Consider the following 27049-nt stretch of genomic DNA (forward strand, 5'->3'; position numbering starts at 1 on the left):
AAACAGACAACGCAGCCCCCATGGCCAGATGCTTGCTGTTCGTCTTCCGACCTCACCTGGCCAAAAAGGAAACAAGTAATCTGTGGGCGGATGCGTGCTGTTCGTCGTCGGACGTATGGTGACCAATGAAAAAACAATCTCCGTGGCCAGACGCTTGCCTTTGGTGTAAAGTCCTCGACTGGCTAAACAGACAAGTATTCCGTGACCAAATGCATGCTAAAGAACATAAGTTCTCTGGCAGTCCAAACTTTGCCAATGGCCAAACAGGCCAAGCACGATATGATTCACTATCAGTTTACCTAATTAACAAGTGCGTCTTGTATACCAGTGCGTCTTATACACCGGTGCGACTTATATACGTTTTTTTTAGAAAAACTGTCATTTTGAAGCGGGTGCGACTTGTGCAAAGGTGCGACTTATAGACCGGAAAATACGGTATTCTCCATCCGTGTACCTCATTAACAAGGCAGCATGCCTGACCTTGGGATGAACTAGCATCCCTAAGCCGTACCTGCCACGTTCGCCGAGATGGCTGCAGGGATATTTAACGAAGGGGGGGGGAGGTAGGGGGGAGAGGGATAGAAAAATAAGTAGTGACAGAAGGGAATAATTTACATGCATTTTTAATTTAGTTACAACAGAGTAGTACTGAACTGTTTCGCCCAAATTACTAACAAGCTCCACCACTGGTGAGTTGCTAATCTTTGACGCGGCTGGCGCTGCTTTTTCAGGAAGTCCTGGAAATACTGTAGGGCGTAACGATGTCCACTCTTACGCCTGTTTGCCAAAAGAACGCGACTGAGGCTTGTGTCACTGAATGCAATTTTTTTTGCTATGCTGAGCTACCTCTCGCATTCAGCGTTTCTGTGTTACTGACCGACCACTGGTACTGGCCGGTCATGCCTTTTAAGCTCTTCACTGATAACGATGTCAATTCGCGTAGGATTGGAGTGGATTGTCAGGCAGCTTTGGCGCAATGCGGCCAAACTTGGAGAAAGGTTTGGCAAAACGTGGGTGCTGATTCGGGAAATTTGTTTCGGTCGTACACTCGTACAACACCATGCAAATTCGGGATTCTCCCGGACAATTCGGGAAACCTGGCAGCTATGCTAAGCATACCATACCAGCATACAACTGCATGAAGACCTTTTTATCAAATCTAGAGAAGGCCATATAATGCACTACGTGCATGTAATGCTTTTGACAGTGGCCATCTGCTGTGGCTGATATGCTCGTACAGTTTGCCAAGAAACATGCTCAATAGCATTGCCAGAGTTTTTATTCGTCAACCTCTTCCTGTATTGCATGTTGACTGTAACAATTTCTGTACTAAAAAGACATATAAAACAAGGCAACTATGAAAGCAGGCAGACGAGAAACTATAATGAGGTTGTTCGGCTTGACTGGTACAAGTGTGAATTATTATTCAGGACAGACAAAAAGGGTGGGGGCGTCGCTCTTTACACTAGGAACACAATTTTTAATGATATAATTCCAGAATACACTATTGTGAACCCTAACTTCGAATCGCTGCTTGTAAAAACGAGACAATTTATTGTTTGCATTATCTAAAAAACTTTCTCAGGATTGTTAGGCAAATTTAATCGCTTGTTCAAACTTATGTTGGATGAATTCTCAGCGTTAGAGATTATTGTTATAAATAACTGAAATATTATTCTTCTGCTTTCGTCCAATTCAACTTCAAACGGTATTAAAGCACCTAGCCGTATTAGAGAACATATAGAAACATAATTCGGGCTATGTATAACTAATCTAGGTGAAAGTCAGTCAGGACAATAACAAGCGATTTGAGTGATCCCCTATCCATATTTTGATTTATTTCGAAAACCTCGCCCTTAGTTCCAAGATCAATTAACACATATTTACCGACTCATGTAATGGAAGATTCCAACATTCATTATATTTGCCACTTGGTAGCAAATGTAAACTGGTTGGAGCTATCTGCCCCAAAAAATCCGAAACACTTGCACAATATATTCCCACAATGAAATAGCACTGGGGGGCTCACACTTTCAGCAAGCTGCTGCCGCCGCCAAGCAGCTGCTCGGCTTGATGTGCGAGATGCTTGGCCTACTTGGTAAGTGTTTTTCTTCCTCTCTGCTGGATTCGGCTGCTTCCTGTTCCAATCGCCGCTCTTCACTCATTTAAAGCCCCTTTCCATCTGAAGACTGCTTTTTGACGTGACATTTTGGAGTATAAAAATCTCGAATTAAAAAAAAAATAAGAGAAAGACATAATACCACGAGCTCTCTTGGTTGCAATTGGTCTCTCTTGGTTCACCGTGGTTTCAACTGTCAGTGGTGCCACAGACGGTGCAATAGGCACGACACTCATGGCCGATAGGGTGCGCATCAATTGAACGGGCACAAACACCCTCGCAAGCGAGCAAATCTTCGACAAGCGAGGCATACCCCGATGAAAAAAAAATAAAGGGCCAGAACAGTGCACACGTGCGCTCGCATTATACGCAAGTGCTTAGTGCATCTGTGAGTTGTCACATGGTTAGTGCAACTGCTAAAACACTTGCACAGTTCATCAAACACAAAGTAATTACCACCCCATTTGGGGCCTTGAGTTACTTTACAATTGTCACTGAAGTTACTGAACAGTAGTGCGGTACTGTAAATGTTAGTGGCCACCTCGGAAAATGCCTTGACCATGTCTGCAGCTGGCCACTTTTGCCAACTATACAAATAATTTACATCAAAATTATCACGAGCAGATATCTGCTCCATGAGCGTAAATTGAAATTTGCGCATTGCTTAGTTACCACCTTTATAAAGGGCATCTCAGAAACAGAACACCAAAAAATGATTCCTTCCTAGGCAACCTCCCCGACACATGATGACATGGGGTATTTGCTGGTATGCATTTTCTCGTGCTTGAGAAGTGAACATTTGTCGGCAAAGTTTTTTTGACACATGTAACACACACAGGGCCCACTCTCCACAGTGAAATCTTTCATGACAAACCAGGTCAGATTAAAAAAACCTGTTTTGAAAGGTGTTATATCCCTGTCACATGGCAGATCTAATGATATTTACAGCAAATTTAATTCGCTCTAAATGTCATTAATTCGGCGCTACACGAGAATACCGAATGACATTCAAGGCGAATGACATTTACCGGCTAACTGAGGTCCCGGACCTCAGTTACACCTCAGTTGGCAGCCGAATGAGTAGTTTCGACAGCAGTAGCGCGCCCCTAGACAGGAAAATTCAGTAACAAACCAAAGAATACTGTTTCTAAAAACTGTCAGTAAACTTATATTTTCTTTTTTGTATTGTTGTTCTAATAAAAAAAGACCAGCAAGTGCTAACAAAAAAGAAAATCTCGTCCCCAGTGCGCATGCTGCCCTAATCCGGATTTTTCGCAGACTTGTCTCAGCTTGTGATGTCTACTGTCACCTAAATCGGTGGTTTTCTTGTTTTTATTTTAAAAAATATTCCTTTGTTACTCTTTTTTAAATATTACATGTGAAAACATTCTATATGCGCTTGAAATGTAATTTTGCAGTTTTGCGAGCTCACTAATCGTCACCACTATCACAATCAAATAGCATTTGTTCCGCCGTGTAGACCCGCACGGCCGAGCCGAATGTCATTTACAGCTAATGTCATTCAGTTTGAATGACATAACATTTGCCATGTGACGGGGGTATTACACACATAGGCTTCACGCCAGAGTGCATTCTTCCACATTAAGCCGGCTCCCTTTTCTAGTACAACTCTTCTGACAGACACAACACATGGTGTTTCTTCCCAGAGTGCCTTTTTTGCCTTATTAACCAGGTTTTTCTTTGCTGTAAAGGTTTTCTGACAAGTGCTAGCTGCATAGGGCCTTCCTTCACAATGCAATGCATTGTGGTTAACCAGCTTGGATTTTTTTGACAGGTGCTACACTAAATTACCCTCTCACCAAAGTGCAATCTTTCAAGCGTGTCAAGGTGGCCACTTTGAGTAAAGATATAGGACAGAGGTTACACACGTAGGCATCTCAACAGAGTGCACTCTTTTATGCACAACCAGGCCTCTCTTCTGACAGAAGCTACACACAAGGCTATTCACCAGAGTGCACTTTTTCATGAGCAATGAGGCAGTCTCTCCGGGTAAATGGCTTCTGACAGATGTTACACACGTAAGAACTTTCACTATAGTGCAATCTTTCATGCTTGAGCAGGTTACCTTTTAGAGCAAAAGTCCTCTGACAGATGCTACACACATAGGGCATCTCACCTGAGTGCCATCTGGCATGTGTAGCTAGTTGGGCTCTTGAAGTAAAGGCCTTTCGACAGATGTTACACACGCAAGTGCTTTTGCTAGAGTGCCACCTTTCATGATGCGTGTCCAGGTTGCCTTTTAGAGTAAAGCGTTTCTGACAGATGCTACACGCATACGGCCTTTCACCAGTGTGTGTTCTTTCATGTCCAACCAGTTGGTTTCTTTGAGAAAAGCTTTTCTTACAGATGCCACACATGTAGGGCTTCTCACCAGAGTGCACTCTTTCATGCCTGGCCAGGGCAGATCTGAAAGTAAACCTCTTATTACAGGTGCTACACACATGGATATTCCTGCCGGTGTGCAGTCTCGTGTGATCCTTCAGGCTGCGTTTTGTATGGAAGATTTCTTTACAAACAGTGCAGATGAAGGGTGCCTTTGTAGCACACACTTTTCCATAAGTGGTCTGGGGATCACGTTGTCCACAGGATAGGCAAGAATGCAGCTTCCCTCCAAACTGGATATTTTTGCCATTGGTGGAAAAACTAAGAGGGAGAAATGAGAAACAAGGTTGGAAATAATTGTGTGAGATTAGGAAACAAGAAAATTATGACAACTGCTTTACTTGAAAATTGCAGTGTTCATGCGAACACTCCCACTGTATACAAATCAGAAAGGGGCCAAGGTTGGCAAAATTTACTGAGCATATCATGCCCACATATATTCGTTGACAATCTAAAAAAATACTGAGTAAACTCTACATGCACAAATCACACACAATGTCCAGCATTTTGTATTGTTGTCAAACGAAACCTATATCTAATTAAGCCATCACAAACAAGCTATTGAGTAATCAGAAGTAATCTTTGAAGTAATCTTCCTACATGAATAATAACTGTTTCACTATATGGTCGAATAAAAAAATAATATCAGGTTCTTTTGTAAGTCACAGTATGGAGAAGCAGATTATTTCTGCACTTTAAAAAAGACAGCTTCAGTAAAGTACCCAAAAATCTCAACTGCTAAGCATTACTGCCCACCACTTGGGGAAGAAGCCTAGTGTCTGGTACTTGTAACAAAACTTAGGACACCTAAACAGTCCTAATTTGTCAGAGCATCAACACTAAAGTTGCACATTTAAAAATAGTTTCTCCCTTTTAATAATGAGGCTCAAACTTGTAAAAAGTGTGTCTGGAAATCTACAAATGCATTTCACTAGTCAGTCTGGACGCTGATCAAAAAAGGAAGATGACAGCATTATGCTTATTTGACAAGATATATAGCTCACCAACAATCCCACAGCAATGGGTAAAACAGTTCAGTTCAAATTCAACACAGCCAAAAAAAACCTAAGCTTTCGCTTTTCATCTGAGAAAGCATGAGCATCACTTCTGGTTGCACTGTGAAACCATATATGTGGGTGGGTATGTCTATCAGGTTAGTGGCCACCTCCACAGGGCATGTGGCAGGGAATAGTACAAGGTCCTTGCTGTTTAACCCCGTAAGGCTCATTAGAAACACAATTATGTACCAATATTGCCAAATTTTCTCATGACGTGAAATGCCTCAGCAACATCCTAAAACAAAAATCTTTGCAAAAGGGATTTACGGCACATAAGAATGTTTTATTGGTCATTCCTCACTCCACGTGTAATACCCCTCCCTAAGGCATTTGAAATGTACTCTGCAATAAATTCAGTCACTGTACATCAAGCCCTCACCATTATCTCCATCACCTGAATTAAACACGAAACCGACATCCTCATCACCCACGCTTGCACAAGAAAGCCGCACGAGAACCCAGCACCACAGTTACAGTTAAACCTCGATATAACGAAGTCGTACTTGGGGATGAAAATTTCGTTAAACCGAGAATTTTGTAAAATCGAGGTTTCGATTTTACAGTTCATTTAACAGTTATTGAGGTTTCAAAACCTTGCCCATCACCCAGAAACAACTGCTATGTAGTTACCTCTACCCTTAAAGCGAAATTGGTACTAAAACTGGCCGCGAAAATTGTGTGAATTAAGAGTTTCAACACTTAGGCAATTGAATTTGGATAGCCGACAGTAGTTAATGTGTCGCCGTAAAACCGGTGCTTTTTCCGCAACACCTCATTAAATATGATACCAGACTAGGTTTCCACTTTTTCTTTTTTTCATTTCGGTTACTACTAAACGCCACTGTTAGTCAATTGAACCCGCGTCCATGACCCTTGAACTTTACTCCGGCAAGGTGCTGGTTCGAAGTTATGCCTCTTTTCGTCCGTTCGGTGGTAGTCTTAGGCGCGGCACTGAGGGGTGCGGCAGGTAAACAGCGGAAGGGTGCTATGAAACTTTCGAAAAACTTTTTTTATGTACAAAGGCTCTCCAGTATGCGCGCATGATGCAACCACGACACTTGAGATAAAGCCATGATTGTGAGTTGAGTGGAGTACACGTGGACCACTTCACTGTGTGGAGCAGCGCTTACGTGCGCCCGCTAAAGCAGAAAGCCTACATTAAATATCTTCCGACCAAATTCGATTAAGGAATTACTTTTATGCCCAGTAAGCCCTAAAGAAACCGATTTCTCCGCATCGCAGCTAACGAACACGGGTGAAACGAAGATGACCACGTTCAAAGAGAGCAATTTATTGCCACCAGCACTCGATGTTCAAGCCGTAGCGAAGAAGTCCATAAGCAGTGTTGGCGTTTCTTGACCAGGATAGGCTTTACGTGACGCTCGTATGCTGACAGCGCTAACAAGGCTTGCTCTTAAACATTCGCGTGCGCCTACGTGCCTCCACAGAACGTCGATGGCATCCATCACTTTGGTGGCCGTCGGTTTCCCCAACACTTCCTCAGGCTCTTGTTCGGAACACTTTTCTTTTCCTTGGAGTGCTCATGCTGCTTACGAGACTTGCCTAATGATGCACCAACAAAATATTATTGTGGTTATCAGCGAGCACAACCTAGAGCACCAGCACCGTGAGCAAGGACGCGTAGAAAAAAAGCTTGAAGTAGGGCGCTGGCGTAGGGTCAGAATAGTGGCCGCACTATTAAACGGTCCATGACTGCTAGCAGTTTGAGCAGCTTCTTTCATCGCTTTTAATTGCTGTCAACCGCAGATTTCACCGCTTTTCTTTCATTGTAGCCTTTTAAGAGTTAATGCGAGCACTGAATGCTTTCAATGTAGGCTCTGAGAAGCAAAATAAAACGTGCCTCGACCGGAATTTCGTTCTTCCTTTCTTGCCGTGACTTCATTAAATTGGGAGCGCTGCACGAAATTACTTCGTAAAATCCAGATAAAACTACATGCATTTAGAACAATTTTGATAGAAAACTTGAAAAAAGTTGTTATATCGCGAATTTCGTTATATCAAGGTTCAACTGTAGTGTCATGTTTATAACGCGCGGGAAACACAAGGCATGCATTCCACCATCTTGTCTGCAAACTCTCAATGAATAAAAGCGCCAATGACGAAACCCATGCTGCCATCTATGCTTCACATAGAAAAGCACCATTTGAAGAGCTGGGCTGTAAACTTCTGCAAAAACTGTCCCAGAGGAGAGTGCAAAGAGCACTTAGATGTGATAATGCGAGAGCAAGTCCTCCGTATATGTACTGGTTGTGCATTAGGTTTGCAGGCTTAACGGTTCGACTTTCCGAACTGTAATTAGCCCACTTAGCTCTTCCACCTTTTGTTTATATGCGAAGCGTCTTTTAGTCAACCCTCCATCGTCCGGCGTCCGCACCTCTCCACAACAGATGTGATAACGCCGCTCTCCCTGTCCCCTCCTCCTCTCCACACCACCTGTGCACTAGCGCGCGCTGTTCCTCCTCTCCCCCTGCACACCAGCTGTCCAATCACGTGCATGTGCGCTGCTCCTCCTCTCCACTCCCCCTGCTCCGGAAATAAACCCATCTGCGCTCCGCTCAGTTGCTTCTGCGGTACTGTGCCGTCCGATGACTGGAAATGGACGCCAACGATTCCGTCAGCGAACTGGCTGGCACAACTTCAACTAGCGCCAGCCAGTACAGTGTCAGAACCGCGAGCACCTCCGAAGACAAGGCTGCACAGACGAGAGCTTGCGACGCCGAACGTAAACGGCAGCATCGAGCAGCAGATTCCTCGCTTCGAGAACGAAAAGCCGCTTTGAAACGCCAGCGGTGAGTAGCTGATCCAGATGGCGTTCGGCAACGTGACAACGCTTCGAAACGCCAGCATTGAACAGCGGATTCCTCGCTTCGAGAACGAGAAGCCGCAAAATGTTCCCCACTACTCAATAAATAAAGAAGACATTTAATACGATACTACACGTGTCTTTACTCTAACAACCAATTAACACGGTACTACTCCACGGCTTTTCATCCCCTCAGGGTTCCCACGTGGTAAGATGGTGTAATTTTTTTATACCCTCTGTGGATCCAGTTTAACCAGGTGTTTACATTTATACACTAAGAAGAAATTGCAAAATCAAACAGTGCCTTGACCACTTTGAGGATTGCCCTGAAGAGACGCTCCGTTGGAAAATGCCAATTCAATTTTGAGGTGAAAATCGGGCATTTTGTTGGTGGGTTCCTGGGACCTTGGTAAATGACTTCGTGGGGGTATTATTCACTAGTCAACAAAGACAACGCCAAAGCCTCAGCAAAAAAAGCTGGTGAAAACAACTGTTGTCCCGTGCACACAACCAGAGCATCAACCATCCACTCTGGGAGAGTGCAGAGAGGTGGTGACTGCAGACTCCCTCACTACCCATAACTGCCTCCATGCAGTGCCCTACGGGCAATGCCAGTTCCATAGGGTGTGTACCGGTAGCTGAACGGCATGTGGTGGTACACCCATGTGGTAGAAAGAAAACTGGTTTGTTCCTTTCTGAGGGACCCATGGCTAATGCAGTCATGGGTACCTGACCACTACACCATTTTGGGATGCAGGTAATATTGGCTTTGACTTCCTCTCCTGGCCTCTAAGGGGTGGCCACACACTTGACACCACACAACACATGCGCGAGGCGGCAAGTGATGGTACAAGTCCATGAGTCCCTCAGGCAACCCAAGAAAACTCAGGTGTTTTACGGTTGCCCTTGGAGAACCTCAGATCGGCTTTACTGCGGCATGCAAATGTGGTATATACCGGAGGGAAGCCCTCAACTGCAGGCACACTATGCGCAGCCGTAAAGGAAGCACATTGCATCTTGTGCATCCCAAGTTGGTGATGGATGGAGTATGCCCAGTCACACGCAACTCTGCAGGTGACACTCCAGTGAATGGGTGGTGCAACGTGCAACCACCACCTCCATCGACGTTCACCCTGGCACCCCAACCGACCGGCAGGCTGGTCAGTAGACAGTCCTCTACCACTCAGGAATTGTAGCAAATACAGTCGAAAGTCATGTTATTCTACCTTTTTCTCCCCAGGATGACCCAATAACGACCCCCTGGATGGGCCGATCAGTCTTCTGGTTTCTCCTGGGTTCGTGCAAACCTCTGCAGATTCTCTCCACCACAAAGCCTGCCTCCTGCTGAGCGGTGGGTAAATATAAATGTGTGATGTGATGGAGCACAACATAAAAAGTGTATAGTCAATCCCTACAAGATGCGATGTGCAACACAACAAAGGCGATTCTGGTTAAGAGTCCTAATCAGGATGCCGAGAAAAGAGAAGAGGAGGAAGATGGTGGGAACCGGACAGCCCAGCGCATTCGCTGTAAGCGGGCAAGTCGTCAGGTTCTGTGGCCTGTTGACCGGATGGCCAGAACCACGGTGTTTTGCAGCTGTCGATCGGACAACCAGGCACCACGTCCTCATCCTGTACAATGGCTCGAGGTATGACCATTGTGCCACTGTTCCCTGCATCCCCTACTGGCCTTAACCATGGCCCTGACATGATGACAATGCCACCATCGTAACTTCAACTGCCTTCTTCCCTGCGTCTGTGACTGGACCCATTCTTCAAATCTGCAAGACTCAACCGGCATTCACTCACTTTATCAGATTTAACTTAGAACCTTCTGTATTTAGGAGTTAACCACAGTATTTCCACGATCCAAGCGTATCAACTGTTTTCTATGCCTATTTTTGTTGTGCCTTTCTCAGTCTTAATTGCCACCCATAAATGTTCTACCACGCATAATTACAAAACTGTGTTACAGTCTCTGACCTGTGTCTCCAAGTACCTCGTGTGGTGTCCCAAAAACCCTATAACGTCAGTGTTTCGGTTTGCAATAAAGGTGGCAGAATGTGGCCGAAATTTTGTGGTGCTTTTTCGAAAACTTAATGGCCTCGGCTGATGCATGAACTGAGATGTGATAGGTGCCATTTGCATAAAAAAGCTCTAACCACCTCACTGTTGTGACATAGGTGACATTTGGCTCCCTTCCTCTAAAAAGATGATTTTTGTCAGACAAGACGCTGCAAAATGATTGTTTGTAGCAAGCTTCGTCATTCCTGCCACAGCGAGTCATCTTGCCATCCTGACTCGTGAATATGAATGCTCGTGCACAAAAGCTTAGGAAGGGCACCCCTTGAGAGCTTTGTGCCCGTTTGATATCAGTAATTGCCGGATGTCCACTCACTCGTATAGCTTCACTTTTTCTATTTGGTGTTCATTCACTCTTTGCATCTCTCCTTCACTGGACTACTATAGAATAAACTTTGTGCTTTGAGCCATTGCAGTGTGGTTTTTCCTGGTTTCATCGACAGCAGTTTATAATTCCTGTAAATGTTAGCCAACTAACCAAATTACCACCTTTGTCCCTACTTAAATATGCAGTGGATTAGGAATAGGCATGGATATCCTTTTGCAATTTTGGTGTAAATAATGTTGGCTGTGATAATATTGACATCCATATTCAGTGCAGGTTTCTTAATTCCACCTGATGCTAAAGAGGCTGTTTCCACTTGTACAGGATCATTATCAAGTACGTTTGCTGTATAAAACCTCTGGCACTCAGAAAAATGAATTCATGTTTTCAGCCCAGGGTCTGCGTACTGTTTTTTCTACAAGCAAAGACATTACAAGCATTGACTCACCCTGTATTACCAGAAGATGCATGGCAGGAGCACGTGTGAGAACCAGCTTTTGCCATAATGTCAGCACCATCTCCAGCTTTGTCCACATCCAGAAGTGAAAAAAAAGAAATGTACATTCCAGTCCCCTCAATGCAATTACCATTGTAAAATCATCAGAGACACTTTTTGGTTTAACGTTTGGGAAGTAGGATGAAGAAAATAATTGTGAATAAATATGACGACATACCTGTAGCCACTATATTTTGTATTTCTTTTGCAACACAAAAGAAAATATGCTAACTTGTGTTGAGCAGAAATATTTTTCATCAGCGGTTATCTTACAAGAAAAGTCTATTTGATTTGAAGAAAATGGTAGTACTACTTTAAATCCTAAAACTTCTGGTAAGAAAAATGGCTGAAACTAGGAGTGCTCATTTGCTTATGCAAGTCACAGATTCTACCTTCTTTTTTGTGATATGACGCCAAGCAGTCTCTGCCAACATGATTTCGGCTAATGCTATAAAGGCCAGCAAAATGCCGGAAGTATGCGAAGATTTCAATATTCTGTAAGTACCGTCTCTACATCTAGCACAGTCAGTGTGCTCTTACATGTTTGGTCGGCAGCACGTTCCGACTGTTGCCATTTCAACATCACAGCTGCCACAGAGACACCATTACAAGATCAGCATGCCATTGAGGGGTAGGAAATGGGTGGATCCAGGTGCCTACTTTGTGGTGGGGGGGAGGGTTCAATCATGTTGACGGGAGACGGGCGGAGGAGGGTGCAACCAACCAAAATGTAATTTGTTTTCAGTTAAACACCTAGTGCTTTTTTAAACAAGATGTTACAGACAACCATATGACTAGTTTAAAAAAGGCTCCCTCCTTGCTGCCACGCTGATGGCCGGAATAAGCCTGAACGACTGTCTACTCTTTCAAGCGGAAAAATTGGCTAACAGGAAAGAGCAAGTTGCACGCTCTCACTTAATCAGCAGTTGCGTTAGCCAGTATCACACCTAACAAAAAGAAATGAGGGGTGCTTTGCTCACCGCAGACATCAATGGTCCCCGCCGCGGTCTAAAAAATTACATGTGCCAAATACCAGTATCCAGGTTTGTGGAAGGGGGGCGTGGATTAGTTAGTGGCATTGGGGAGGGCCAATCACCCAACCCTTGGATCTGCTACTGGTAGGAGATACAAGTTTCAAACCAATATTGAAAACAGGTGAAGCGTGTTAGATATTGCCGCGAACCATGTATGGGTTTTTGTTTTTTTTTGCCGGGCCACGCCCAGCTGTGTTATCTGCGTTCCAAACAAAGCGCGTCTTACATTCTTTACTTTTATGCCGCACGGGCTATCACATTCAGGTAAGCAGACTGTTTCACCCTAACGTCACTAGCCCAGAATATTCTTCTGTGATCTACAATGTTCTGGATGTGAATCGACGGTTCCAGAAACACTTGCACCGAAAGATAAAAGCCTGCAGAGCAGACGCCGCGGCATTCATTTTACGACACTCGCCTGTGCTAGTCACTTTGTTGACCGCTGCTTCGCCGCCTCTGTATTCTTTTGAGTTGTTAGGGGAGCACAAGTTCGCTCCAATAAACTTGTTTCTCCTTCAAGACAACTGCGTCGTCCTTGGCTTCGTGACAATATGCTAGATAGCACCTCACATATGCATATAAATTACCCTAATACCCAAGGTATTGCATACACCCCGCAACCTGAACCCTCAAATTTAAAGAAGCCAGGTTGGCCATGTGTAAGACCAAACAGAAAAACTTGAAAAAGCTAAGCAAACATTAATTTTTTGTTTATCTTGCATTTCCCCACAAGAAATACGCTCACATTAAACTACAGAATGCTAGTTTCACCCAAGAAAATACAACAGTGTTACTATTTGTAAAATCTGCTTAACTCAACAGTGGGAATATTACACTGTGGGATAATGACACTTAAATTAACACTTTTTGAAGAAAGCACCGCCTGTTGCACAGGCCCAGGGTCGTATGGCAGTCTTCTTAAAACGTGTGCGGCCAATGAATACTATGGTACAAGGACAGAATTACCTCCTGGTCTATACCAAGCCCACAAAATCTTGTGCCGGCAAAAATTTGAATTCTTACTTTTGTTTCCTCAATCGATCATTTTTCTTTTGCATAACACCCTTTAAAATTGAAGAGGTGAAAATTTCAGAAGATGCAAGAACACCTTTTTTCATTTTCAGTGACACTTTTCGAATGATATTTTTCACAAATCACCGGTTGCTTTCGCAATGGCTGGGCAATGACTGTGGTTTTGACATGATCGATATTTGTGGTTGACAATGCTTAGAAATCCGAGGTGACCCAAAACATTTCAATACGACCGTCAGGTTCCCCTCAAATCAAGAGTAGAAAACTGGTATCTGACTGTGCTGTGTGTGCCGCATGTGAAAGAAGCCATTCATCTTTATTTGAAAAGCATATTTGTATGGGAAAGTTGAGTAGCAAAAGTACGCATCTTGTTTCAACCCTCACTGTATAACCGCAAGCGTAGTGTCTTAGATTCAAGCCCAAATTACTTGTGCTAATACCCTTTCTAAAAACGGCCATCTCACATGTTTGCTATGAAGACAGCGGTTGCACACAGTATAACAGCAACATCTTGCTATGTTAGTTAATACAACCACACACTAAACATTTGCGCACAAGAAAAAGTGCCGCAATCTCAATCACCCTCCCATCCATGAGGAAGGCAGCATGTACTATTGGTGTCAATGAAATGCGAACACGAAAATCTGAACCAGAACGTACATAATTGAAATACACTGTTCGCAAGGTTCATATAATGGCATGGTATTGGTATATTTAAAAATATACTTTTCCAAACTTTGTTTTTGTAGCTAGGCCACGCGTCATTTTGGCTTTCATGGAAAGAAATAGTGCTATTTGTGCGTTCAGGTACATATTTTCGTGTTTGCGTTTCAGTTGACGCCGACAGTACATAGGAACAGTCCAAAATTTCATTATAATGACCTCTTTTGCATCAAAGTTCTGCACCTCCCATTCACAAATATTACAAATGTACCTGCCAGTAATAAGGACTCATTCAGGATAGCCTGCATTTTATCATATGAAACGCGACCTTTGTGGCTGTTTTGTTCTCAGAACTGGCATCGCACTGCAGTGATTGGCCCACAGAAACTGTGTGGTATCTTGCTGGCTAATTGAGCTTCAACAGCATTGCATCATGCTTAATTATGACAGGCACTATGAGGATGCTTGGATTTTGTATTGCTCAGTGTCAGCATCACTGCCCAGATCCTCTTCAGAGTTTTTAAAATGTGTCCAGCACAACACCACCTACCACCACATGCATACTTAATGCAATTTACATTCCATACATGAAAAATCTTTGTGGCTTGTGGATACCACCATGCGTAAAGCAAAAAAAAATGGTACAAAAAATGATTTGCAATGCAGCTAACAATCACAATGTTTCAATGCTTCTTTCAACTCTGAAGAGTGCTTGATACTACAATGTTCATATGAGAAGAAAACACATCAACCCTAACCTGCAAATTCCTCTTCTGTTTGGGAGCTTGCACTGATGAAGAACGTCAGAATGGACTGCGTGCCTGCAAAGAAAATTCAGTCTGAATTGCACACCGACTGGCACTGAAATGAAAGAGGGCGGGTACCTATGGCACTGGTGGGAATGGTGGCTTGTGTCTTTCGGCTGCACGATACATCCCAAGTGGAGGCTTCATCCGCATCCACTGATGTTGCCTGTGCCAAGGTTGCTGTCGTCGTTGTGCCTTCTGGAAGAAAAACAAAAACAACCACCAATAAAATTTAGGTACTAAAAAGCAACAGGACTGCCCGTAACCCTAGTCGCAGTTTTACTACAGCTTCACTTACAGCAGATGATGGCATGCAGACCATTTACCCTAGACATGACTTCGGCAAACTAATGATTAGAGCAGCTTCCTTTATGCAGGGGTGATACAGCTGAATCAGATTTGGGAGCAGTTTCTGGAGCAGCGAAATCTCGATTTTGGAGCAAAAAAACCTTGACTTGGAGCATTCAGTGACATTTACCATGTCACCTTAGCTGCCTCAAAAAAAATCAAATTTTTGGCAACTCGGAGGGGGGGGGGTTTGAATGTGTTTTGAAGGGTTTTGAAGGTATTCGGTTTTGAATGTGCATAACACTGAAACAGCCTTTCAATAAAGTTTTTTCTACCAGGGTGTCACAAGGTACGAACTGCACTACCTTTTTACAAACCATTTTTAAATTCTTAGGCTTCATGCGTAGATAGTGTGGAGTGCCGTTCAAAATATAGAATTGAAAAGTAAGCAATGGTAAGGCATATTTATTATCATGTGAATGCTGAAATTATTATTTTTGTAATTCCAGACTCGGTAGAGCCATGGCAAAAGTTGCGCGATGCGAGATGACAGTCGTCGCACCGCACCAGCCCTCCCATTTCAATCCCTAAGGTGCACGTTCACTACGATCTTAATTTGAGTAATGGTGGAATGTTTAGCCACCTCCGTTTTGGCAAGAAATTTCGCTTTAGATAGATGAACCATTATTACTAGCGTGCAACAATAGCCCGTTCCACTATCAGACACTGCTTGAACATTTTGCGGGGATGTAGCCTCTGCCCCCACTTGTTTCGATCGTTCCGTTGCCGCCGCTCACAAGCTCTTTGTCAAAGGCAGCAATAACTCATCGCTTATAACATTGCAATGAGTCTGAAATTTCACTTCAAGCATGCACCGAGCCTCACACTCCAACTTGGCGAAATCACGGGAACCACGTTGTATTTGATAACTCCATCTTTCCAGTCACCCAACTTCCCGACACAGATCAGACGACTAAATGCAAACCCAGCCACCCCCATAACCAAAACCATGGTAGGTATCAATAAAGAGCACTTTGCTTGAACCACAACCAACTGGTTCACCCGGCAGCCATGTTCTCCAATATTTGCCATACCAAGATGGCGGCGCCCAGTAATGTCGTTCCGGAGATACAGCACTACGAATATTGCCGTTTTTTTCCTAACTCGCACAAGTTATTTGCCCCTGCAGTACACATAACTATTTTTTCTTCAGGACTTTGCAATGACTTTCGTTGAGAAAAGTTTAAAAACGCATGGAATATAACACATGCAACCCGACACCTCAACTTTCGAAAAAACTATTTCGGGGACAATTATAGCGGGTTTTTTATGCAGTGATCAATCAAACATTTACAAAGAGCATCACCTTGGGGGTCCTGGCAAATTATGCCATTTCGAAAAAACTATTTCGGGGACAATTATAGCGGGTTTTTTATGCAGTGATCAATCAAACATTTACAAAGAGCATCACCTTGGGGGTCCTGGCAAATTATGCCATGAGTAAGCATTTTTGCCCCTTGAAACTGACAGCAGAGTTAACAATTTTGGCTCTCAGACTGTTTTGGAGCAGTTTGGCACGCTTTTTGGAATTTTCAAGCTTTTGGAGCAGCCTGGTGCAGAAAAACAAATTTGTATCAAAACTGCACAATTGCGAGCTGCTTCAACCCCTATTTATATAAAAAACTGACACAGCATGCATGCATTTTTAGGCCCTTCTGTTCGAAACACGATTTTAAGCCCTATCAAACTATCGCTCTGCGTGCAACATACATGTTTCGCTGTTTTCTTGCAGGCATCCGTCACACAAGCTTTTTTCTTGGCTGTGTCAGCATTCCGTCAATACGGAACAATAAGGCATGCTAAAGCTCTGTCCACATAGAACTGACGTGAAGTGCGTACAGTTCCGTCCAGACGAAAGAAAAACCAGTTAAGTAGATGTTATTTGCAGCACTAGCATTTTGTGTAGAGGTTACGCCTCGGCTTAGGGGTAGTATGGTCCTGGGCTTTTTTTTGTGGCCACGGCTGACGTTCCGTAAAAGGTATACTTTACGTCAACTTTACACTTGACACAGATCAAGCAGTCGGTCTCAATTGGCCACACCACACCGTTCACTAAATTCAAGGGGACGTAGCCATCACCTGAGTTATGTCCAATCATCGGTAATTATTAACAGCGATTAATAAACAACTCTGGCTAGTCAGTGAGCAGATGCAGTTTGGCCAGTTGGGTACAAGTCAAGGCAGACTGCTCTCGCTGAGTATTGTGAAGGAGGCATGGAATAGTGGTTTGGAGTTCTGTTCAGACGAAGTGAGAGTTAGTCCAATCATCTGTAATTATTGCTGGTGATTAATAATTAAGTGATTGTGGCTAGTCAGTGAGCAAAAGCGGCTTGGCCAGTTCGGTATATATCAAGAAAGAATGCTTTCGCTGCATGTTGTGAAGCAAATGTAAAGTAGTGGTTTGGAGTTCCATCCTGTTCGAGTCCGATCACTATTTTATTACCAGTGATTAATCATTAACACTGGCCCTGGCTAGCCAGTGAGTGGGAACCGCTTAACCGGTTGGGTAAAAATCAAGAAAGACTGCGCGGCTCTCACAGTGAGTTACATTTCTCTGGACAGTGACAGCTGCGTTTAGTCAGGCTGGAACTCGGCCCTTCATTTCGGGTTCCGTCTGGTTGGAACTTAGTATTCCTTATCGTTCCATAGGATGGAACGCTAGACACAGCTTTCTTTCTTTACAGGTTAAATGGTTGCAGTGTCAGAGTAATGAAGCAAAATGTTTAACACACTCCCTATTCCTGAAATACAGGTAAAGTAACATTTTTATATGAAGCTATTTTTTCTTAATTATCTGTGTTTTAAAACCCTGGATATCTGTCATCCTATAATAAATGATATCAAATACATAATAATCATTATGTTTGGAGTAACATAGGCAATTCCTGCAGATTCACATTAGTAGCACTGAAGGATCCAGGGCCTTTATCTGCTGATTATGATGCTTTAAAAAGTAAATTCCAAGCAAAACAATCCCTTGCATACAAAGGTGATCATCGAAGGAACTCCACCTGTAATGTTTTTCTTGAGCATTTAGTGGCCGTTGACAGGTACAGCCCACATGCAGGCACATATGCCATTTTGTGATTTTAAGTGACAGAGAACCATTCGAGGCAATACATGGAGCTACTGCATCAGTGAACAGCAGATTCTTGCATATTATTTCTTTAGTCATTCAAATCCAGTGCACATCCTTATCAGGTTAATGCAGTGAGCAAAATCAACAAGCAACAGATGTGTCGCGGCAGCCAAGCAATTTTCCCACATCTTAGACATTCAAATTATGGGGGTTTAATGTGCCGAAGCTACACCTGAGCTATGGGGCGCGCGGTAATGGTGGGTTCTGGATATTTTGACCACAAGGGGATCTTTACTGTGCGCCAAAATGTTGACGCACAGGCGTTTTGGCTGTCCACCTCCATCTGAAAATTGGCCAATGCAGCCGGGATTGAACTTGTATCCATCTCAGCAGGATTTTTGTAAATATTACCAGAGATGTGACGGACGCAATTGGGGGGACTGGCTGATGACACTAAACGAACCTTGTGAGTAAAATAAAATCAGTGCTTCTTTTTGGCGAGGCCCTCACTTTTTCTCTATCATGTCCACCGTGCATCATAAGCCCGTTAGTACTCAATAAGAAAACATTCTATGACCCTCGACAACCTAGCCCAACAATCTTCCTTGAATGTCCATGATTGCTGCTGTACTCCATACCTCCAGTCGACGAAAACTATGCAAGTCATCACAATTTTCCATTTGCTGTGCGTTCCGCGTATTTTTCACGTGCTAACCAGCTGGAGGCATGGTTCTGGTCTCAAGGGCTTACCCCATGCAGCGGCTGTGGTGAGCGACGTGAAAAACATAACGCAGTGGGTGTACAGCAAACAGGAAGGCAGACAGATCTTTGCAGAAGCCACCACGAGTACCACATTGATGCATTAACAATTGCTCATGAAACCACAGGGAAGTTTTCTTAAGCACACAGTGCATTAGTCCGGCATGGTTGGGCGCTAGCACAAGCAGTTTTTCCCGCTCGCTTGATCGCCATAATTGAAATAGTACACAAAACATGATAAACAACGGAACGACAAGAAACGAGAGCCTAAATGTGGCAAATACTCGCACTGCAATTGGAAGCCCCGTAAAACTAACGTTAGTGTTGTATTCTTGACTAGGTAGCAGTCAGCCGGAGTGAGCAGACCGTCTTTACTGGTCATAGGATGTAGTCATAGAAAAACCCAGAAGGTTAGGAACTGCTCTTTTTATGTCGATAGCCACAGCAGAGAACAAGGCAGATAATGGCCCTAACTCAGCGCGCATGCGCAGGGACCCGCGGCACCAATGACCCAACATCCCTTCCCCAACACGAGGTTCATCAGTAATTAGTGGTACGGCTTGCAGCATTCCGGGGGTTGTCTTTTCCGAGTGCTGCGTCTGAGCCACAGTGTAAGATATTCGCTTTGAGGACATACCGTGGCGCCACCTATAAGTGACGTCACTTGTAGGACGCCGAATCGTGTTTTTTTGTTGTGGCCACCGTCTCGCCCCCTCCTGGTGATTTGATGCAAATTACGAAGAAAGTTGTCTGTAAACCAAACAATCCGGGCAAGCAATTGGCAACTCGCTTGTTCCCGGCAACATGGCGGCGTTCAGGTAGTTGCTACCATCGCGACCCACAGCTCATATACGCAGCCAGCTAACTCCAAGGACGATGCAATTGATGCCGAGAAAATTCATTATGAAATACTTGTGACAGGGCATGTGTGTGCAAGGAAACACCTTGTAACAGCGACGGAAACGCGTCGCTCACTTATGGTCTCACCATGCGAACTGCTCGTATTCCCTGGTAAATGAATGACTACGCGAGAACGGTCATCAGATTGCTTCGCCGCACATGCTTAAAAGTATTGTTATGTCTGCAGTTTGGCTTAATCAGTGCCTATTTCCCCTATGATGTTTTTATAGTCATGCCCGGATTTGAATAACGATCACTGCCATAGCCTGTACTCTGCACGGCTGATGTCTACTTTTCGCGACTTGTCCGCAATGTATCAACAGTATGAAAGCGAGTTTTTAACGCCTTAGCGGATTTGGACAAGGCTATATTTAGTTTTCATTAGGTGCTCGGCATGGTAATTTATAATTGCAGCGTGTTTTGTATGTTTACAGTGAGCCGGCCTTCCTCAAGCATCAATTTTGAAACTCACGACTGCTCACAGAAGGCGAGGCTGCGTACGAGGTGAAACACGTCGTAATGATTTCGGGTAATGGGGAGATTTAGAATAGGAGAACCGAGCGTTGGGGGCCCCCAAGAAGTTAGAGGAACGCAAACTCAACACGCGCGTGCGCGACAGGAGGGCCTTCTCCAACAGCTCGCAGCCGGCTTCGGATGCACGTAATCGAATGTTGGGAACTTTAGGCTTGGCATCGCAGCAGATATTTCATCGCCGTTTGAGTTGCGTGTGACAGTTCCTAACAGAACGTTTCACCGCGCTGGGAACTCTGTAAGCGCGGTAATTTCCGTTGAAGCGATCGATGATCAAGATACCTGCACGGTCTCGGCCGATTCTTGCGCGCAAGCATAGCCATCCTTCGACCGCTCGCCGCACCGTGCGGGAGCGGGCCGGCGCTGCCGGGATCAACCTCCGCGGCCGGTCGGCGTAAATTGCGGCAGATATTTGAGCATCGCTTTAAAAACCAGAGCTGATGACACTACCTATTAGAATTTTTCATCACACTAACATCCACTTTCACCAATCTCGAACTTCTTTTCCACAGACTTGTGTGATTTTAAAAAGCGGTGACAAGTTGTTACTGCCGCGACCTGCATCGGTTCGACCCGCACCGTCGGCCGTGCAGGCAGGCACGGCGGGTGCGTGTGCTTCTGCGAGCAGCTAACGCGTCACGATTTCCTGCTTTATACATTTCTTGCAAACAAGGGAAATGTAGAAAATTCACTCGGCGATCGTCGTAGTACACATTGCTGATCGGGGAAACATGCCGCTGCTTATGCTTCGGTCGCATACGTAATACACCACCACGCTCATGGTGTTTGCGGATAATCTACCACAGTTGATACGGTTATAAAGACCCCATGAGGTCAAACTGCGCTTGATGCACTGAGAATTAACTTCAAACGAAGGAAATTAACACGAAAATACTTTTAGAATTCGCTTCCTAAGCAAAGTGTCACGCGCTGCAAGCCACCTACGAAGCAAGATAGGAACGGTGATCCTACAAGTGATGTCAAAACGATCGCAGCGCCGGCCTCTCCAGTGGTGGGCCTCGCGGCCAATACTTTTAGGTGAGGACGCACCTGGCAAAACCCGTTTTCATCGTTTTAATCAAGTCGCTGAACGGACACCGCCGAGACCACTGACTGCAGCGCCCTCTACCACGAGAGAAATGAATCTGCTCAAGTGCCAGCTACTTGGAAGCATTCGGATCTTTTCCGCTCCCCGTCAGGTCTTCTCGGCAGCCTTCGTGAGCGGTCGTCTGCTCGCCGCTGCTTGGCCGATTCTGGCGGTGGAGCAGACGATAAATGGCCGTGCGACATTTCATGCATGTCACTTGGCATGTAGTTGCTCTTACAACCTGCTTTTTGCCAACACTTCGGGACGGTACCGTTTTAACAACTGATGTAGCGTTAAACTGACGAGCCTTCCTGGCAGCTTTCGTAACCAGTCGTCTGCTCCCTGTGGCGTGACCGACAACGGCGAAGGAGCAGACAATAATTTGCCGTGCGACATTTCGTGCTTTTCACATTGCATGTAGTTGCTCTTCTAACCTGTTTTCTGCCAGCGCTTTGGGACGGTGCTGTTTAAACAAGTTATGCAGCATTAAAGCGAAGTGCATGTGTTCCGCAGAAGGAAACTGGGGTAAGGGAGGCTTCACGCTTAGGAAAAGAAAGAGATGGGATGCAAATGCTTCATAAAACAGTACACATGGAGCTGTCAAGAAAAGGTGATGTTATTTAATGTTCTGCGCGATCCCAAATAGAGGCTGCAGCAGCCTCACGAGCCTGTTTACAGAAAAAGATGCTATTGAGTCGGCACTTCCCTGAGAGCTCGCTTGTGTAAAAGAGGTACTTTTCAGAGTTCGGAGGGGAAGTGCTGCTCGATGCACCGAAGAGGTGTGCACTTGCAGACGATGCCGTGCCATCGATCTTCCCTTCAACTACCGCACCCCCAGCAAAGAGAAAGCATCCGGCAAAGAAGTCACTCTGAAATACAGCCAGAAAGGTAATGGAAGCTGGGAGGGATGACACAACCGGTGACTATACAACCAGCGGTCAAGAAAACACGCCGGCCGAAAATGAATCAGTGGCCAAAATATTTACGGCAAGTGTTTTAAGGGATTCTGTTGTGACAACACTGTGTTTAGAGCCCTCAGTGGCTATCTTGCCCAATGCTGCGTGGAATCACCACACGATGCTTCAGGACGACAAGCATAGCTTCTGTTTTGTGGAATCAGCGCTGTCCACTTCCGGAATGCCTGTCTCTCAAAGTTATGGTTGTTCAACAGGTGCAGGGAACGGAGTTTATCCTAGCAGCATTCACACTGAATACATAAATCTCCGCTGCTGCCATTACAAACTTCTGCGACTTGCACCAACGGGACGACTGGAGCATTGTGGGTGCGGCATTAAAAGCAGTCCATGACCTCAAAATCTGCCCCGGAGGACCAGCACATGAAAAATACAGGAATGTATACCTTGAGTGTGGCTATGTTGATGGAAATGCTGTTTGGAGATAGGGCCAGTGCTTGGTCATAGCTGACGATGGACGATTCACCTACTGCGCGAGACGAAAAACCCTTCGCACGCACCAGTTGAAGAGCATGTGCAATGAGCTATGACGTCTGAGAATACACTAAAGCCCCCCTCTAAGCCCAAGGTTGACATTCTCAGAAAGCAACACATTGCTTGCTACAGGTCAAACTGAAGCCATTAAAAAGCAGAAATAAGCTGGCCAGAGAGCTGTCTTCCTGTCGCGACTAACTACAGATGATCACAGTGAACTTGCTGCGGAGCAGTTGAGAAGGCTCACTTTCCAGAAGCCCAACAAATGCACCTGGAAAAGTGCTTGCCAGCCATGCGCCATGGATTCCCTAAAGGGAGAAAATAGCCGATAAGTGGCTGTTAGTGTGCTTGCTTTTCCACGTCCAAACGCAACGCCAACAGGGTAAAGGTTTTTGCGCGATAATGATGTACCCCCCCCTGTTCTCAATCAAGACCATACTGAGATACATCTATGCTGTTGGAAAAAGCTGCGCCTTCAACCAGTCGTTCTTCTCTGCCCTAAAGAGGAAACTGCGAACAAAGCCCGAGTTTTGTAGGCACGGCATGCTTTTGGTGGACGAGATGCAGGTGCGTCAATGGAAGCGTCTAAATTCAAGGACCCTCAGATACGACTTAGTCGACCACAGCAAAACAGAAGCGCCGAGCTCTGATTAAGCGGCTCACACCCTAGTGTTCATGTTTTGTCCATTCGCTGACAGCTACGCACAGCCGGTGGTCATGTTTGCTTCAAAGAACACAACCCATGGAACAGTTCTGTGTTAGCTTCTCTTGCAAGCAATCGTCCTTCTTGAAGAGGCCGGCGTTGCTGTCGACAGTGTGGTGTGTGATGGGCCAGCCCAAGTAGGACAATGTGGAAGCTTCTGGGTGTAGTGTAAGTGGTGATGAGCACAACGGCAGGCATTACCTTGAACACCCCGTGGACGAAGAGAGAAAGGTTTACATGCTTTCTGAAGTTCATCTTTTCAAATGTGTCCAAAACCAGCTCATGAAGCAAAACCACCTGAAGGTAAACAATTAATTGGTCAGGTGGTCGCATTACGTGTGTAGTGAAACAAGACAAAATGAACAAAGGGGCTGCCAAGGTGAGTCCTAGAATAACACGACACATTTACCCATCTAGGCTACGTAAGTTTTTACCAACTCGATGGCTTGTCGTTTGAAGTACTACCAGGAAAGAGGTCTAGGACATCTGCAGGGCTGTGATGACACTATTGAGTTTACAAGAAAACTCAATGACTTGTTTGATGTCTTAAACGGGCAGCACCCCACTGAAGGAATAAGACAAGGCAGCAGTGGCTTCAGGGTCATGAAAGAAGGCCTAGAATGGCTTGACACCTGGAAGCAGCAGCTTGTAGGTGGGCACATAACTGAACAAAAGTTCCTAGCAAAAACCCCAGTTGACGGCCTCAGGGTGACATTGAAATCAACTGTCGACCTTCGCAAATACTTGCTGAGTGAAAAAAAATTCAAGTACGTCCTGACCAGGAAATTCAACCAGGATCCATTGGAACGGTTTTTGGGAAAGCCCGTCAGGCTGCGGGTGGCAATGACCACCCAAATATGCCGACATTTTTGCAGGTGTACCGAACACTCAGCATGTAGACGCCTCTGAATCCACCAAACTTCGGCAATTGTGAGGTTAATGAAGAGGTGCCCATTGTCGACTTTACAGCATTTCAGCATGCTTTGAGGACAGCAAAAAAATTTCTCCCAGACTCACCTTGCAACCAACCGCAAAAAATTGGATGGGTTCATTGAAACAGATGCATGGGAGTGCAATGACATCCTGCCTGCTGCTGGGACCTCTGTGGACACTACAGAGTGCGTGAACTATTACGTGACTGGCTACCTGCAGAAAGCGCAGTGCCGTCTGCGGAAAGCGCAGTCTCACTACCCCTCGGATAATGTTGGATGAGCTGCTTCACTGGAGGAATGCCAAGCGCGCGAAGCAAGCGCCGGAGACTGAAGAGCGAGCCGCTCGACTCTGAAAACGCCGGTAGCGGGACCACAACAGTGGACAACCTCCGTCTTTGGACGAATAGTATAATAACTAGAGCTAAATGAAAGGTTGAACAAGTGAAACCAAGAATTAACCAAACAAAGCCATGCTTATGCTTTGCATATCCAGGGTTAGCTCAGCTAAGCCGCAGCCATTTTTTTTCCATCGTCTTTCCGCTGTTCATCGTTTTCATCCCAATCACTTCCATCCAATTTGAATTTGTGTCCACGGGCACCAGAAATTTCTGTTGCTCACGATACGTCGCACACAACTTCACTGTTCGCTCTGTCTTGAGTTGACCTCGGCCACCGCACTAGGCTCCTAGACAACATTTCCATGCGCATCATTCCCAGGCGGGCCTCATGCAGCGACCTTGACACAAAGCGAAACAGGCACTGTTACGCGATTTTTCCGTGTTACACAATCCTAGCCAACAGAAAGTTTGCTACGCCGTACAAAACAAGGGGCTACTGCGCCGTACTCACACATGCAAAGGCCAGCGGTTTTGCGCATTGTGTTCTGCTCTTTTCGTTTACCGCCGGTGCAGCTACACGGTGCTCCTATGCGGTACGGCCACAGCTCCTGTGCTCCAATTACTTTTCACGGCACCTGTAGCTTCAAGCTCCCCAGTCTGCATGGGAACGCCCCCGTACATTCAAAGCCTCGTACGAGAACCAATACTTCACGAAAACACATTCAGGTACAATCAGAACTCCAGCCCGTCCTTTAGATTTGCATTCTCACACTTCAACCTGCCACTTTAACGTTCACCGTATAGCAGAGGTGGCTACTGTCACAGGCAAATATGTTATGAAGCACAAGTCCGTCCTCACCCTTCATGGTGTCTCGGTTGTCATTGACGTCGTCCACAGCTCGCACCGCATGTGTCGATGCAGCCTTGAAGACCCTCGCCAGATGTCCCACTTGCTTGAACGGACGGCGCTCGTCTTTCCGGAACGGGCGCGATCTTCCGTCGTGGGATGATCCGCCGCGGCGGAAACACTCGGCCGCTTCGGTGGGGTGTTTCGTTCCGTCGGCTGAAGCTCTAGCTGCGGGCTTTGCCCCGCACGTCTGACAACCAACGGCATTCACTTCCTCCGGTTGCCTAGTAGCTTGTTGAAACTCGGCCCGAGCTAGTTCAACACATTCGGCGATGTCGCATGCCGAGGCAAAGGTCAATGTGCTCTTCGTGATAAGTCCCGCTTGGGTGGGTTCGTCTTTTAACCCGGCCACAAAACGGTCCCGCAGCGCTTCTTCCAGAAAGGGCCCGAATTCGCACGATGACGCTAGCCTTTTTAATTCCGCGGCGAATGCAACCGCACTCTCGCCTTCGTGCTGGGACCGGCGATTAAACCGGAACCGCTCCCCAATCACCGTCCTCGACGGGACGTAATGCTCCTTGAGAACAGTGACCAGCTCGCTGTATTCCTTCTCCTCGGGCTTTGACGGAGCGAGCAGGTACTTTAGCGTGCGATAAGTATTTTTGCCCATGGCTGTCACGAATGTGGAGACCTTCAAGTCGTCGCTTACTTTCACGGCACGGACGTAGTGTTCAAAACGCTCCACGAAGGATTCGAAGTCCTCGTCCTCGTCGAATCGCTCGAACTGGCCAAGCGACGCCATGTTGCTGTCTCCGGCCAGCTGCCTCCAGGGTCACGGCAATCCCATTTTCGCCGCAACTGTTGTATTCTTGAGTTGACGGGGGCAGCAGTCCGACGGAGCGAGCAGACTATCTTTGTCACAGAATGTTAGTCGAAGGTGAGGTGAGACTCCAGCAGGACTCGTGGTCAATGACACAGAGTTAGTATTCACACAGAACAGGGAGGTATACAAAGTGTTAGCCAACAGGGGCTCTATTGTTCGGCCTTTACGCCGCGCTGGATAAACAGCGCTGCAAGCTTACGTTCAAACTCTATTCGACGGCTCGTTAACTGGGCTTTATATCGACGTCTTGTCCACAGTCCAATGCTTTTCAACATCTTTTCAAAAAGCAATGAAAGGCTGTGGCATAACCTTCGCGCTTATTTAATTGAAAACTAATTAAGATAGGCATTTAA

At 45.5% G+C, this 27049-nt stretch overlaps 1 protein-coding gene across 2 annotated transcripts; it reads right to left on the bottom strand.

Annotated features, from left to right (window-relative positions):
- Positions 1-1151: 1151 nt before the first annotated feature.
- Positions 1152-26773, bottom strand: LOC144158478 (uncharacterized). 2 transcript variants are annotated; one of them, XM_077689377.1, is made up of 5 exons: positions 25826-26773; positions 14920-15036; positions 14794-14856; positions 11259-11352; positions 1152-4783 (listed from the first exon to the last, which is right to left on the bottom strand). In XM_077689377.1, the coding sequence occupies exons 1-5, from the start codon at positions 26613-26615 to the stop codon at positions 4081-4083; spliced, it is 1767 nt and encodes a 588-aa protein (XP_077545503.1). In that variant the 5' UTR covers positions 26616-26773; the 3' UTR covers positions 1152-4080. The 2 variants fall into 2 exon arrangements, with proteins under 2 accessions (XP_077545503.1, XP_077545502.1); XM_077689376.1 differs by having other exon boundaries at positions 1154-4783; positions 14920-15039.
- Between the last annotated feature and the right edge of the window lie 276 nt (positions 26774-27049).

The sequence above is a fragment of the Haemaphysalis longicornis genome, unplaced genomic scaffold (genome assembly GCF_048455015.1).
Source record: "Haemaphysalis longicornis isolate Haplotype H1 unplaced genomic scaffold, Haemaphysalis longicornis Haplotype H1 scaffold_10, whole genome shotgun sequence".
Lineage (NCBI taxonomy): Eukaryota > Metazoa > Arthropoda > Arachnida > Ixodida > Ixodidae > Haemaphysalis > Haemaphysalis longicornis.

Excerpts from the sequence above, each read along its gene's own strand:
- LOC144158478 (XM_077689376.1), bottom strand. The coding sequence starts at position 26,615 with ATGGCGTCGCTTGGCCAGTTCGAGCGATTCGACGAGGACGAGGACTTC. Across the intron at positions 14,857-14,919 it reads CATTCCCACCAGTGCCATAG|GCACGCAGTCCATTCTGACG; the intron begins GTACCCGCCCTC and ends TTTTCTTTGCAG. Across the intron at positions 11,353-14,793 it reads AACAGAAGAGGAATTTGCAG|TTCTGGATGTGGACAAAGCT; the intron begins GTTAGGGTTGAT and ends CTTTTTTTTCAC.